This window comes from Talpa occidentalis, unplaced genomic scaffold (genome assembly GCF_014898055.3).
Source record: "Talpa occidentalis isolate TD23 unplaced genomic scaffold, MPIMG_talOcc4v2.1, whole genome shotgun sequence".
NCBI classification, from domain to species: domain Eukaryota; kingdom Metazoa; phylum Chordata; class Mammalia; order Eulipotyphla; family Talpidae; genus Talpa; species Talpa occidentalis.
Window position 1 is genome coordinate 32,720,752 of NW_026555331.1, and position 14,787 is coordinate 32,735,538.

The window sequence follows — 14,787 nt, forward strand, 5'->3', positions numbered from 1 at the left end:
CTAATATGCTTGCTCTCAGCAATCCCACAGTTCTCAATAAAGCCAGCTTGCAGCTATATATTTCACATAACATGAAACTGTTTTGTTCTCATTTTACATGCAGGAATATAAAATCAGGGACAGGTTAAATCATTTCACTAAGTGAACATGCTACCAGGATTTATATATATATATATATATATATATATATATATATATATATATACTCAGTTCCAGGTTAGACTTCACATACCATTTACCCCTTATCTGTCGCATCCATTCTATCCTGTCCAGTCCTGTCAATTCTGACCCATTCCACATGCTCACATCACCCATCACCATCTTTCCACTAACCAGCCCTGGAGCACTTACTTACTTGTAGCAAGCATTGTCTTGGGAACTGTGCTGAATGAAAAGATGAAGGAGTGACAGGGAGGTTGACACCTAGAGGACTCGTGTTTTCATCTTTACCTTCAGCCTGTTTATCTTTACCATATGGCAGTTTCAAGATAATTTACACAAAGTGCAAATTATTCCAAAGACTCTTCCAGTGAAGACACATTCTCCAAAATCATATTTGGTAGGTTTAAAAATTCTAAGTATGAACAACTAGTAATAGAATAGAGATCACATAAATTATTTTGATAAGGTTTTCATACACCGCAAGTTCTAAAGATACAGTAAGCTTTGTCATTCTTTGCTACCTATAAAATCACATTTCTAAGTCTGACTTCATATGTGAAAGGTACAGTCATTCTACGGAGAATGGAGCTCTAGAATTATGTGTCATAGTTTATTGATTCAGGTTGAAGACCCATAAATATGGAGAAGGTACAGATATTATTTGTAATATTTTAAAAAATATACCAGAGGTTGAGCCATCTAGATTTTAATATCCAACAAAGAAAATGAAACAAATTTCATCCAACTAAGATCCTTTCATGACTAATCAGCTCATGAGAATGGTTCAACAGTAAGAACACAGCAAACACTAGGAACATTCTGAAGTCATCAGAATGTGTCTGGAGATGTCCACAGACTTCACACCTACCATAGTATCGTTGCTGATGGCATAAACCAGGACATCGGAGGAGTTCCTGCCATTGATGTAGTGGTAGCAGTTCCAAACAGAGTTGATCAGGCAAAGCTGAAAGGTAGTGGTGATTATGTCATCTTCTTTTTTCAAACTTCAGGCAATTTTAATCACCACAATAGATATAGGTATATTCTAAAGCTTCAATTTACATAAATTATAAATGTACTTAATAAGTATTAAACCAAAATAATGTGATTAAGAAATGTACATCCCCGCAGAGCAGAGGTGAGCTGGGAAGCACCCCCATGCCAGGCCCCACCTGGTCAGCAGTCCGAGCCCAGAGGGGAAGCAGGCAGCCAAGGCCGGGGCACACCATGCGCGCAGGAAAGTGAGTCTCCACCTTGCCATTTTATAATAGGGACCTTCCTTCAATAAAGACTGCTTGAAACAGGAAGAAGGCTCCCTGTGCAGTCAGAGGTGAGCTGAAGGCCCCCACAAGCCTGGTCCCACCTGGCAGGGAGTTGGAGCCCAGAGGGGGATTCAGCGATTTGGAGCCTAGAATGCAATCCAGCCACCCCTCCTCCAGGGAAGTCTGTGGGACTTCAAGACTCACCTTTGGAATTAAACAAACATAGAAGGAGGAGATATTCTGTGACAGCGACCATTAACATACTCAAAATATCACTGCCTCACTGGACTTCTGGCATAACAGTATTTGACTCGTTTGGACCGCCAGTTTCCAAAATCCCAGAAAGAGAACATCAAAAAGATGCCAGCCAGTACTAGCGACCAGTGTCCCAACACATAGGCCAAATTAGAAAACAGGCAGCAGGGAGAAGAAAAACTACATGCGACCTAGCAACTCCTCAGGAAAAAGACACACCACAAAAAGAAAACCACCCACCAGATTGCAACAACAGTGACTTGGAAGAACTTCTGAGCCTTCTAGAGAGAGAATTTAAAATTGCCATGATGAAAAAACTGACAGAAGTCATTAAAGAAAACAACACTTAGAAGAATGAAATTGAGTCCCTAAAGAGGGAAATGAAGGAAATGCAGGAGATCAAAGGATTAATGGAAGAGCTAAAGAACCCTGGGAAAAGCAGTGATAACAGAATAGATGAAATGGAAGAATGAATAAGCACTCTCGAAGACCCAGAAATAAAAAAAAGCAAAACAGAAAAGGAAAAAGAAGTACAAATGAAAAAGACTGAAGAAAGACTTTGGGAACTATCTGACTCCATGAGGAAAGGAAATATAAGAGTTATAGGAATCCCAGAAGGAGAAGAGAGAGACCTAGGAACAGAGAAAATATTCAAAGAAATAATTGAAGAGAACTTCCCAAACGTGAAGAAGGAGCTGAAAATAGACATACAAGAAGCACACCAAACTTCCATGATGAAAGGAAAAATACAGCAAGACACATAACAGTAAAGCTCCTGAGAATCCAAGACAAGGAAAAAATAATGAAGCCGACAAGAGGGAAGAAATAGATAACATTCAAAGGAAAACCAATCAGACTTCTCCAAACAAACACTATGGGCAAGGAGAGAATGGAGGGACATAGTAAACAGACTCCAAGACAACAAATGCCAAGCAAGAATACTCTATCCTGCAAAGCTTTCCTTCCTCTGTGAAGAAAGAATAAGGACCTTCCCAGACAAACAGAAACTCTGGAATTTCATTACGACTAAACCCCCACTCCAAAAAATACTACAAGGAGTTTTAAAGCCAGAACCAACAGAGGGATGAATAACAGCAAAACAAGGCCAAAAAAAAGTTATTAAAGAACAAATAAATAAAATCAGAGGAAAGACAAACACAATGACGAATACAGATGCTAACATATCAATATTAACTCTAAATGTAAACTCTTCAATAAAAAGACACAGAGTTACAGGTTGGATTAAGAAACAAAACCCAACCTTTTGCTGTCTCCAGGAAACACATTTAACTACAATAGATAAAAATAGACTCAAAGTTAAAGTATGGAAAACAATCCTACAAGCGAATGGACCAAAAAAGAAGGCAGAAACAGCTATACTTATATCAGATAAAACAGATTTCAAACTCAAAAAGGTAAAGAAGAGACCCCAACGGTCATTACATTATGATCAAGGGGACAATACTTCAAGAAGAAACATATACTCACCAAATGAAGGAGCACCAAAATATATCAGACAACTATTATCATCTCTGAAAACTGACATCAGAGAAAACACATATGTAGTAGGAGACTTCAACACACCACTATCAACAATGGATAGATCAACGAGACAAAAAATAAGTAAGGACACTAAAGCTCTAAATAAGGATCTAGAGCTCATGGGCTTAACAGACATCTATAGAACACTAAAACCAAAAAAAGTCTGAGTACACATTTCTCTCAAGCACACGCGGATCATTCTCTAGGATCGATCACATACTGGGACACAAGACAAACATCAACAGATACACCAAGATTGAAATCATACCAACTATCTTCTCTGACCATGAAGGCATCAAACCAGAAATAAACCATAAAAAGAAGGCAAGGAACTCTCCTACCTCATGGTGATTGAAACCCACACTACTGGAAGACCACTGGACTAATGAGGAGATCAAAGAAAAAATTAAAAAATACTTTGAGTTGAATGACAAGGAGGACACCCATTTCCTAAATGTATGGGATGCAGCAAAAGCAGTAATAAGAGGAAAATATATAGCAATAGAGGTTCACATCAAAAAACAAGAAAGAACTCAAAGAAACAACCTATTCTCAAAGCTCAAAGAACTAGAAAAAGAACAAAAAAACCCCAAAACCAGCAGAAGAAAAGAAATAATAAAAATCAAAGCAGAAATAAATGAAATCGAAACTAAAAAAACAATCCAAAAGATCAATGAAACCAAAAACTGGTTCTTCCAAAAAATAAATAAAATAGACAAACTCCTAGGCAGGCTCACAGAGGAAAAAGCTCACAGAGGAAAAAAAAAAAAAAACGAGAGAAAGCACAAATAAATAGGATCACAAATGACAGAGGAGGAATCACAACAGACATAGCAGAAATCAAAAGAATAATCAGAAACTACTATGAACAGTTATATGCAAACAAGTTCAACAATCTAGAAGGGATGGACAAATTCCTACAACTCTACAATCACCCAAAGCTAGATAAAGAAGAAAGAGAACATTTAAACAGACCAATTACAAGCAGAGAAATTGAAATAATAATCAAAAACCTCCCAAAAAACAAAAGCCCAGGACCGGATGGATTTACAAATGAATTCTACCAAACATTCAGAGACGAATTAGTGCCTATCCTTCACAAACTCTTTCAAAAAATTGAGAAGGAAAGAATAATACCAAATACATTCTATGAAGCCAACATTACACTAATACCAAAACTGAACAAGGACAAAACAAAAAAAATAAACTACAGGCCAATCTCCCTAATGAACACGGATGCAAAAATCCTCAATAAAATTTTAGCTATCAGAATCCAACAATGTATCCATAAGATAATTCACCATGACCAAGTAGGATTTATTCCAGGGACACAAGGATGGTTCAACATCCAAATGTTGATTGCAATGTTATCCAACACATCAACAAAAAGAAATATAAAAACCATATGATAAGGGCCTCCCCGGTGGCGCAGCGGTTGAGCGCTGGCTTGCGAAGCTGCCCGCGGCCTCTGCGGCGCCGGTTTGATCCCCGGCTGCTCCCCAGCCACTGGAGGAGGGTCCCACATGGCGCGCAGACCTCTCCTGCCGCCCACTGCTCCCCTCAGCAGTGTACTTTGGTCCTTCTGCCTGTTCTGCTCCCCGCTCTGGCTCTGGTGAATTCTCTCACCCTTCCACGCTTCTGACTGTACCCAGTGCATGTATAAACAAACAAACAAACAAACAAACAAATAAAAAAAAAAAACCATATGATAATATCTATAAATGCTGAGAAAGCTTTTGACAAAGTACAACACCCATTTATGACAAAGGCCCTTGAAATTCTTGGGATACAAGGAACATACCTCAACATCATAAAGGCCAGATATGACAAGCCCATAGCCAGTATCATTTTCAATGGTGAAAAGCTGAAAGCATTTCTATTAAGATCTGGAACAAGACAAGGATGTCCACTCTCACCACTGCTTTTCAATATAATACTGGAAGTCCCAGCCAGAGCAATAAGAAAAAGACATACAAGGAGTCCAAATAGGGAAGGAAGAAGTTAAACTATCACTATTCACAGATGATATGATAATATACATAGAGAACCCCAAAAACTCCACAGAAAAACTACTTCAACTAATCAGTTTAGTAAAGTGGCAGGATACAAAATCAACACGCAAAACTCAGTAGCCTTGCTATACACAAACAATAAATCTGAAGAAGAAGAAATAAAAAAACCATCCCTTTTATTATTGAAACAAAAAATCGAATACTTGGGAATAAACCTAACAAAAGAGGTAAAGGACCTATACAAAGAAAACTATAAAACACTGTTAAAAGAAATAGAAAAAGACACAAAGAAATGGAAAGACATCCCCTGCTCATGGATTGGAAGAATTAACATTATTAAAATGGCCATCCTACCAAAAGCAATTAAAGATTCAATGCTATTCCAGTAAAAATTTCAATGACATTCTTCAAAGAAATAGAATAATTATTGATGAAATTCATATGGAATCACCAAAAACCCTGAATAGCCAAAGCTCTCCTGAAAAAAAAAAAGAAGGGAATGGGGGCATCACACTCCCAGACTTCAAAGCCATAATCATCAAAACTGCATGGTATTGGAACAAGAACAGACACACGGACCAATGGAACCAAACAGAAAATCCAGAAATAAACCCACAGATTTATTGTCAACTAATCTTTGACAAAGGAGCAAAGAATATGCACTGGAGCAAAGAAAGTTTGTTCAATAAATGGTGCTGGGAAAACTGGGTCACTACATGCAAAAGAATGAAGCTTGACTACAACCTCACATCATGCACAAAAACCAGCTCAAAATGGATTAAAGAACTAGACATAAGACCTGAAACCATAAAATACATAGAAGGAAATATAGGCAAAACACTACATGATATGCATCTCAAAGACATCTTTACAGACACATCACCCAAAGCAGAGACAGTAAAAGCAAAGATAAACAGCTGGGACTACATCAAATTAAAGAGCTTCTGCACAGCAAAAGAGACAATAACCAAAACAAAGAGAAATCCCACTGACTGGGAGAAAATTTTTGCACACAACACTAATGATAAAGGACTGATCACAAAAATCTACAATGAGCTGATGAGACTCAGCAAAAACAAAGAAAAGAATCCAGTCAAAAAAATGTGTAGAAGAGCTAAAAAGAAACTTCTCTGAAGAAGAAATACAAATGGCCAACAGGCATATGAAAGAATGTTCAACATCACTTGTAATCAGGGAAATGCAAATCAAAACTACCATGAGATACCATCTCACACCAGTGAGAATGGCACATATTAAAAAAACTAGCAACAACAAATGTTGGCGAGGTTGTGGAGAAAAAGGAACTCTCCTGCATTGCTGGTGGGAGTGCAAACTGGTCCAACCACTGTGGAGAGCTATGTGGCAATTTCTTGACCTACTAAAGACAGAGCATCCATATGATCCAGCAATTCCACTCCTGGGTACTTACCCAAATGACACAAACATTAATTCCAAAGGGCACCTGCACCCCTATGTTTATAGCAGCACTATTTACAATAGCTAAGCTATGGAAACAACCCAAATGTCCAAAAATAGATGGCTGGATCAAGAAGATGTGGTACATATACACCATGGAATATTACTCAGCATTCAAAAAAGATAAACACATGCAATTTGCAGCAACATGGATGGCGCTGGAAGGGATCATGCTCAGCGAAATAAGCCAGAAAGAAAAAGAAAAATACCGGATGGTCTCACTCATAGCAGGAATCTAGAAAACTTAAATAAAGGACCAGGAAAATGAATAACTATAAGAAAGAAAATATCAAAATCAACAAAAAACTATGAACCAGAGACACTCTATGGGGGATGGGGGGCAGGGAAAAGAGGGATTGGGGTCAAAATATGGGGGTTGTAATTGTATGGGGAATATAAAAATAAAATTTCAATTAAAAAAAAAGATGTGGTATATATACACAATGGACTATTACTCAGCAATCAAAAAAGATAAACATATGCAGTTTGCAGCAACATGGATGGAGCTAGAAGGGATCATGCTCAGTGAAATAAGTCAGAAAGAAAAAGAAAAATACCGATGGTCTCACTCATAGCAGAAATTTAGAAAACCTAAATAAGGGACCAGGAAAAAGACTAATTAATACAAAGTAAATATCAAAATCAACAAGCAACTATAAACCAGAGACACACTAAGGGTGGGGAGAGGAAGGACTAGGGTCAAAATAAGGGGGGGGTGCAATTGTATGGGGACTATAACCAAAATGAAAATGCATACATTGTGCAAAAATGAAAAATGATCTAAGAATTACATAAAATAAAAAAAAAGAAATGAAATATACAATTGTTGGGTCTAGTAACTTCCTAGCAAAGATGCTACTACTGTAGCTTTGTTCTATTACACTACCCTCAAAGTTGGCAGAGGCACTGAGAGCAAAATTAGAAATTTCTAACGAAAAGTAGTTGGAAAAAACCTTACTCCCAAATTTACTAAATCTTCCATTTACTCAACAATGCTACTGTTTCTTTATTGAATAAAAAAAATCCTTAGACCTTTTGAGAATTATAATACAAATAAAAAAGGAAAGTGAGGGTAGAGAATTCACCAGAGCCAGAGCGAGGAACAGAATAGACAGACTGACAAAATACACTGATGAGGGGAGCAGTGGGCGCAGCAGGAGAGGTCTGCGCACCATGTGGGGACCCTTGCCGGCGGCCAGGGATGTAACTGGCGCTGTGGAGGCTGCCGGCAGGGGCTCAACTTCTGCACCACCAGGGGAGGCCCTAGAATGACATTCTTAACAGAAAGGTTAAACAGCAGAAGGGAAGTGCCCAGGGTCTGGAATTTCATAAGCCCAGAATTCCCAGGACCCCTTGCAACACCAGGTGCATTCACTTATTAAACACTCCAAAAAGGAAAATAAACCCTGGCCTGTTGTCTCAAAAACGAATATTCCATTATTCTAATGACCTTATTCTTACTTGACAGCTCTGTAATCTCGAATAGAGAAATAAATATTTAATATATTTCTCAAACTTGCATTGACATACTACATCCATCATCTACTTGCCAGGGGGGAAGCACTGCTCCCTTTATTGTCTTTGGGCAGAAGGAAACTGCAAATGTCCTGGCTTGGGGACATGTAAATATTGAAATATTCAGAATGGTGTTTTATGGAGGAAAATATAGACCTAAACGATTTTCATTCTCTTTCTACTTCTCTTCATCATATTTCCTTCTTAAAATGATTTTTCTCCCTACATTCAGCTTCCACAAATATACTAAGACTTGCTTTTTGAATAATTAGTTAATTTATGCCAAAACAAATGAAGGATATTAAGAATTAAAAGTTTAAAGTCTAGTAACCTTTTGAAAATTCTGAAATTACTAGCATCAGGCAAGCCCAAATTATGGTGTTTTTAATTATTAGGTTGACAAAGACAAAAAAGAGTAGACAGCACTTAATTGATGAGGTAAGGGAAACACTGCTGATGAGGGTGTTAAGTCAACTTTGGGGGAGATCAATCTGACAACCTATCAAAGTCTTCAAATTATGCATACATTCTAGCTTTAGGAGATGTATCTTGAGATGCATGAAATATATTCATTGTAGCACCATGATCAGAGAAAAAGTAGAAACCACCTCATTGTCCTGTCCAGCAGTAGGCAATTTATTAAAAAATGATAAATTCATGTAATAGACTGATATAGAATATTCAGAATGTATCACATCATAAAAACTTCTTTTGTATGTTTACATACATTGTGTTGGATGCTGTGCTATACTATACATGCTGGGTAATGTACAACATATTAACTTATTCCCATCCAAATAGATTCTGGAATAACCCTTGTTTAGCCTAAGGAAGCTTTGTTAGTGTTTATCTCTAATGTGGATAAAAGAGTAACAGAATTATTAGGAAATCAAAAAACACTTACTTAGTTACCTAAAGCAAGATATTGAACTGACTGAGTGAAGACAGCTGACTCCTTTGGCATTCATGAATATGTTTAATAATGTTTAAATCATAAATAAATTATTCATGCTTACCTTAATTAACAAGATAACGATGACAAACAGGAAAATAATAATGTCCAAATAGGGAGGCTCCATTGACATAATATCATCTCTGTAGGGAAAATTAGGAGGCTGCAAAGGAAAATGTCTCATTAGCAAACCTCATGAATCAATCTATCATTGTATTCCATCAGCATTAACTAGAGGGACTTATCAGAAAGCAATTAGTTAAAGCAGCAGAGTTATCAGGTAAGACCAGTACAATATTCCTACCTTACCTCTACTAATGACGAAGTTACAGTATGTTGGGGGAACGATAAGTCTGTTCCTATCAGACAATCACTCACAAAAAGAAAAATCTGCAGGGCAAGTTGGCAAAACCTATTGAAACAGAGTCTTTATATAGAGAGTGATTTGCTGATGCTGTTTCAAAAAGCAAAATCTCTTATACTAGTAGGTAGTATTCACAGCATTAAAAAAAAAAAAGGTCAAGACTTACCACCTGACCACACAAATTAATTACCAGGTCAAAAGAAACCTTTATGATGAGGATTAAAAACTGTTACTATGGTCAGTGTCACAGAACTTCACTGTGAATCCACTGCACAGCACTGATCCAAGTCCTCCCTTTAACTGGCCTAGATAAATGGGCAGGGAAGGGAGACCAAGATATTATGTGAACTGTTATCATGCAATGCTATCTGTTTGGATTACACATTAGCAGTATTCTGAGACATAACACACAATTTGGAAATGTTAAGGAAGACTATGAAGAAAGCTCTTGATTTCTGTGCTTGGCTCCTCCTCCCCAGCGTGAACAATATCCAATAGTTTGGGGAAAAAAACCTAAAAAGTAAAATCAAAGTCACTCTGTTATCTAGTCATGAAATTGGTCCTTCCCCTTGGTGCCTGGAAATACTGGTTGTACTGATAATAAAGGGTAATAATAAAACAAATTATTGCTTTCTCAAGACCAGCATGAAATCTACTGTTCCATGTACGATAGAAAAAGGGGTTAAGGGTTAAAGTGGGAGTATGTGAGCCTATCCAAAAAGATCTCTACACTCTATTCCCCCCAGAAAACTGAACATAGTTTCTATGTCCAGTTCAGACCTAAAAAACCACATGCACAACTTATTTAAACTGCATTTTACAAGACTTCACATAAACAGAACAGGCATTAGAATTAAGCAGTTGCTGCCCTGCTCCCCCACCCTTCTCAGATAACAGTCTCTCCAGACTCATCTCTCCACTTGTCAACAAGGGACCCATACCAGAGGTATTTAACACTCCAGACACTGCTGTCCCTGAGGCCTTGCAGCAGACCTCACCTTCCCAATCTAGACTGATCTTTAACTAGAACAAATGGAAGATACTTACTTGTATTATTTGGTTTGCAACTGCAAATAAAAATGGGCGGTGACTTTTTTGATAACTGATAACACAATTACTGTGAGCATCACAAACACTATCAGCTTACCACTGGTGGCTCTAAAGCAAATGAGTATGGAGTAACTGAACAATATGGGCTATGATGAAAGTGTAGGTAGTATTCTAATGTTCTGCACGCTTGCCTACATTTTAGGCTTTGTACTCCTTATAAATCTCTGTAATAGATGGAACGTAGCACACAATACACTAATCATATAGTCCTGGGGCTGCCACATGGCTTTTCTTACCCAGTGTCACCCTTCCCCAGCCCCTCAAACGGCAGTCTGTGCTGAGATTATGTTTCTCTCATGCTTCCAAGGTTGATTTTAGGAACCGAGTACCAGATCATCGTTACACAGTAAAAACCCAGACCTTAAAAAGAGGTAATTCTACAACCTGCTTATCAAAGATAAGCCCCTTCATGCAGAAACACTTGACTGTACCACCTGGGACAATATGTAAAATTAGGACATGGGAAATACTTAAAAATTCTCAATACTACATTCTACCCAAACATGGACCTGTTCCTAAAATAAAGAGAAGCAGTTACTAACAAGCATGACAGCCACAACAATGACTTTCAAGAAGCGAAACTTTTCAAGCTAAGTGTGCTGGATCTCAGTTAATGATCTGGGGGCATTACTGCCAGCAAGATCAAAAACTTCTGTTCCCATATCTCTCCAGCCCCACCTCTATACCCTCTACCCACTCCATGTCTCTCTTTCCACTGAATTTCTTGACTTCCATTGTCACATTGAATACCCCACCTCAACTCTCACATCTCAGAAAAGTCTAGCTCCTCCCCTCATGCTTAGATAATACCATTAAAATCTCCAAAGAGTGAAAGGTCTGTTTAAAACATTCTAAGATTTTGAAAAAATTAAATGTTAAGGTTTTCACCATTTCCATTTAAAAGAGAAAATTTCAAAAATGTGAAGACACAGAAGTTTTCTGATCTCATACCGCCACAAGCTTCTTAATGAGCAGTCACCAATATTTGCTTATGTGGGCACAAAGGACAGACATTTAAGGGAAAACTTGATCCAAAGATGCTTGGAGAAAAAAAGGGGGTTCTAAGGTTAAATAAGTTTGGGATCTATTGTAGAGTTCTACTTTTCCCATAACAGCAAAGACAAAAGCCATCTTTTGTTAATAAATGGAGTAAATTGTATTTTACTAACATTAAGATAATTAATAATTAGTTTGTAATTTAGGTAGGTGAATCTAATATTATCATCATAGTCCCCAACTTATCTGCCTCAGGAGAGAGCCCAGATACCTTTCTCAGGCTAGCTCAATCTTCCCAAAAAGCATTCTAAGGATCTGCAAGAAAACATTCAAGCTTCTCTAATCACTAACTCAGATGCAAGTGAAAAGCCCACAGATTAACCTGTGTGTGTACGCTTATCACCATACCTACAGCTTCCGTACCTCACCACGTTTCATGAAGAGACACAGTAACTGGGACACCACGTACCAGCTGTCGGATGAATTCCGGGGTGGAGTATGGATAAACGACCATAGTGAATACAGCAAAGGTGATCAGGGCAAAATCAAAGATCTGGTAACAGAAGAACGGGATGATCCAAACAGCGTGTTGCTAAACATGAGAGAAAACAGGACATGCATGTGTTCAATATTACAAAACACTTGCAGCTGACTTCAGAGACATCTTTTTTTAATCTGAATGGAAATGGAGGAATAGAAATTCATTGAACCAGGTCTCAATGGCAACTGGCACGCCAGAGAGAAGCAGTCCAAATGAGCCTCAGTGAACATTTCTGCTACTATAATACTGGTTTTCCCAAAACTGCCTAATATTAGTGAGAGATTTAATCTTGCAAACATTCTTATGGGAAACTGAGAATAACTATTCCTCACAGATCACACAAATAAGGGACAGGGGAAAAGACCCAGCACCTTATTCCAATGCTGCTTACCTTGTATGCTCCATAAGTAGCCATTGTGCCTACCAGGAATAGGAGAAGAGAAACTGCAATAGTAATCCACATTTCTGCCAAAAAAGTAAAAACAATAACAAAAAAAGATAATCAGTAATAGAAATACTGTTTAAAGATTTTGCAGTCTTTCTTTAAATGCATTCTGTTTATAAACCAATTCTAAGTGAGAGCTTTACATTAAGTAAACCACCAGAGTTCTTCTGGGTTTTGAGAAGATGATAGTTAATGAAAGTTAAATGCCCCAAAGATGGTCACCGTAGACATCATATTAATGTCTAATTAAGAGATGGAATTTACACATAAGTTTCTTCAAAAATAGAAAGACAATGGTTATGGATATTTTTTAAAAAACTTAGTCTTTCCACCCACTGAATTCTACATATATATAAAATGAATCAGGTAGTACTCTAACATATAGGAGTCTGACTTATATTTTATAAACCTATGTTTGTCAAGTCTCTATTAAAATGCTCACCAGGGCCTCCCCTGGTGGCGCAGATGGTTGAGAGCAGCGCTGTGAGGTTGTCCACAGCCTCTGCAGCACTGGTGTGATCCGGGCTGGCCGGCAAGGGTCCACATGGGGTGGCAGACCTCTCCTGTCTCCCCTGCTGCTCCCCTCAGCAGTGTATTTCAGTCAGTCTGCCTGTTCTTTTCCCCGCTCTGTTTCTGGTGAATCCTCTTACCCTCCCGCGCATCTGGCCTGTACCCCAGTTCTTGTGTAAATGAATAAAGAAATCTTTAAAAAAAAAATAATAATAAATAAATAAAATGCTCACTGGCTTAGCAACTCATTTAAAATAGAAGTTTAATTTCTTATCACAGCCTTTATGTCTGTTTATCCTAAGCATGCCCACCTCTTTAATCTCAGCCCCCCACGTCTCCACACTTTCTTGCACACTATAATCCAGTCACACCTCCTGGTTCCCTACACAGCAAGATCATCCCAATGAAGTGCTTTGTGTTTGTAGTTCCCACTGACCACAAGAAAAGCTCACTAAGAGATGGTCCCTGAGTATTCTAGCTCAAGTAGCCTCTCAGCACCTCCACCTTGGAATGTGTTTTCTCCACAGCACATAGAGCACTAGCACCTTATTTCTATTTGCTGTGTATTGTTTATCACCCTCTGCTAGAGGAACTTCCTGAGGGAAAGGCTTTTTTTCTAGCTAGTTCACTACTACAGCCCCAATATCAAAAAGGTGACTGAAACCCAATACAGTTGCTACTACTAAAACGAGGGCATTGAAATGTGGTCAACATGAACTGAAATGTGCTGTAGGCTTCAATTATATTCCAGATTTTTTTTAAAAGTTTTTTTTTTTTTTGAGATTTATTCATTTATTTATACAAGCACTGGGTATAGTCAGAAGCGCAGGGGGGTAAGAGAATTCACCAGAGCCAGAACGGGGAACAGAACAGGCAGACTGATGAAATACACTGCTGAAGGGAGCAGCGGGCAGCAGGAGAGGTCTGCTCGCCATGTGGGACCCTCGCCGGGGATCGAACCAGTGCTGCAGAGGCTGTGAGCAGCTTCGCAGCCCAGCGCTCAACGGCTGCACCACCAGGGGAGGCCCTATATTCCAGATTTTAAGGACTTGGCACCAAAAAAAAAGTAAAATATCTCATTTATAATTTTTATACCAATTATATGCTGAAACTATTTTGGTCATGAGTTAAATAAAATAAACTTTTAAAAAATAAACCATTATTAATCTCACTTGTTTCTTTTTTCCTTTTTTTTTTAATGAGGCTACAAGAAATTTTTAAATTACATGTGTTTTATTTAAAATTACTTGCATTAGGAACCAGGCGCCCAGGCACGGGAGCGGTGCAAAAGGCGCCATTCCTGCGCCACTGAACTGGGCTACAGCCCGCGTCCTGGAACTGAGGGCTTGAACTGAGACCCGGGGCACGAAAATTCGGGGCGTGGTTTCTCCACGACGGTGGGGCACAAGGCAGACACAGCACCCCAAAGCTGTTGAGGTGTACCCTACCATTCCCGCTCTGTTCTCTGTCCCACGGGGTGGGGGGAGGCGAAAAACAGCCCCCCAAGGACAATAGGAGAGATCTCTGGCGCCACCTAGCGACCAGGAAAAAAAAAAGTCACTAACACCCTATAAAACAGGACATTTCTTAAGACTGCTTGAAAAGGGCAGAAGGTTTCTGGAGGACCCAGTGGCCAGCCGGGAAG

The 14,787-nt window shown here is 38.6% G+C and overlaps 1 protein-coding gene across 3 annotated transcripts in view; it reads right to left on the reverse strand.

The window, feature by feature from the left end:
* Window positions 1–14,787, reverse strand: part of LAPTM4B (lysosomal protein transmembrane 4 beta) — an 80,282-nt gene that overhangs the window by 18,089 nt on the left and 47,406 nt on the right. For 2 of the 3 annotated variants that reach the window (XM_037503641.2, XM_054692091.1), the window contains exons 3-6: window positions 12,579–12,652; window positions 12,116–12,238; window positions 9,241–9,339; window positions 1,031–1,126 (exon numbers count right to left, since the gene is read on the reverse strand). In XM_037503641.2, the coding sequence (XP_037359538.1) occupies window positions 1,031–1,126; window positions 9,241–9,339; window positions 12,116–12,238; window positions 12,579–12,652 (392 nt within the window). The remainder of the gene's footprint in view (window positions 1–1,030; window positions 1,127–9,240; window positions 9,340–12,115; window positions 12,239–12,578; window positions 12,653–14,787) is intronic. The other variant, XM_054692092.1, reaches the window with a different exon arrangement.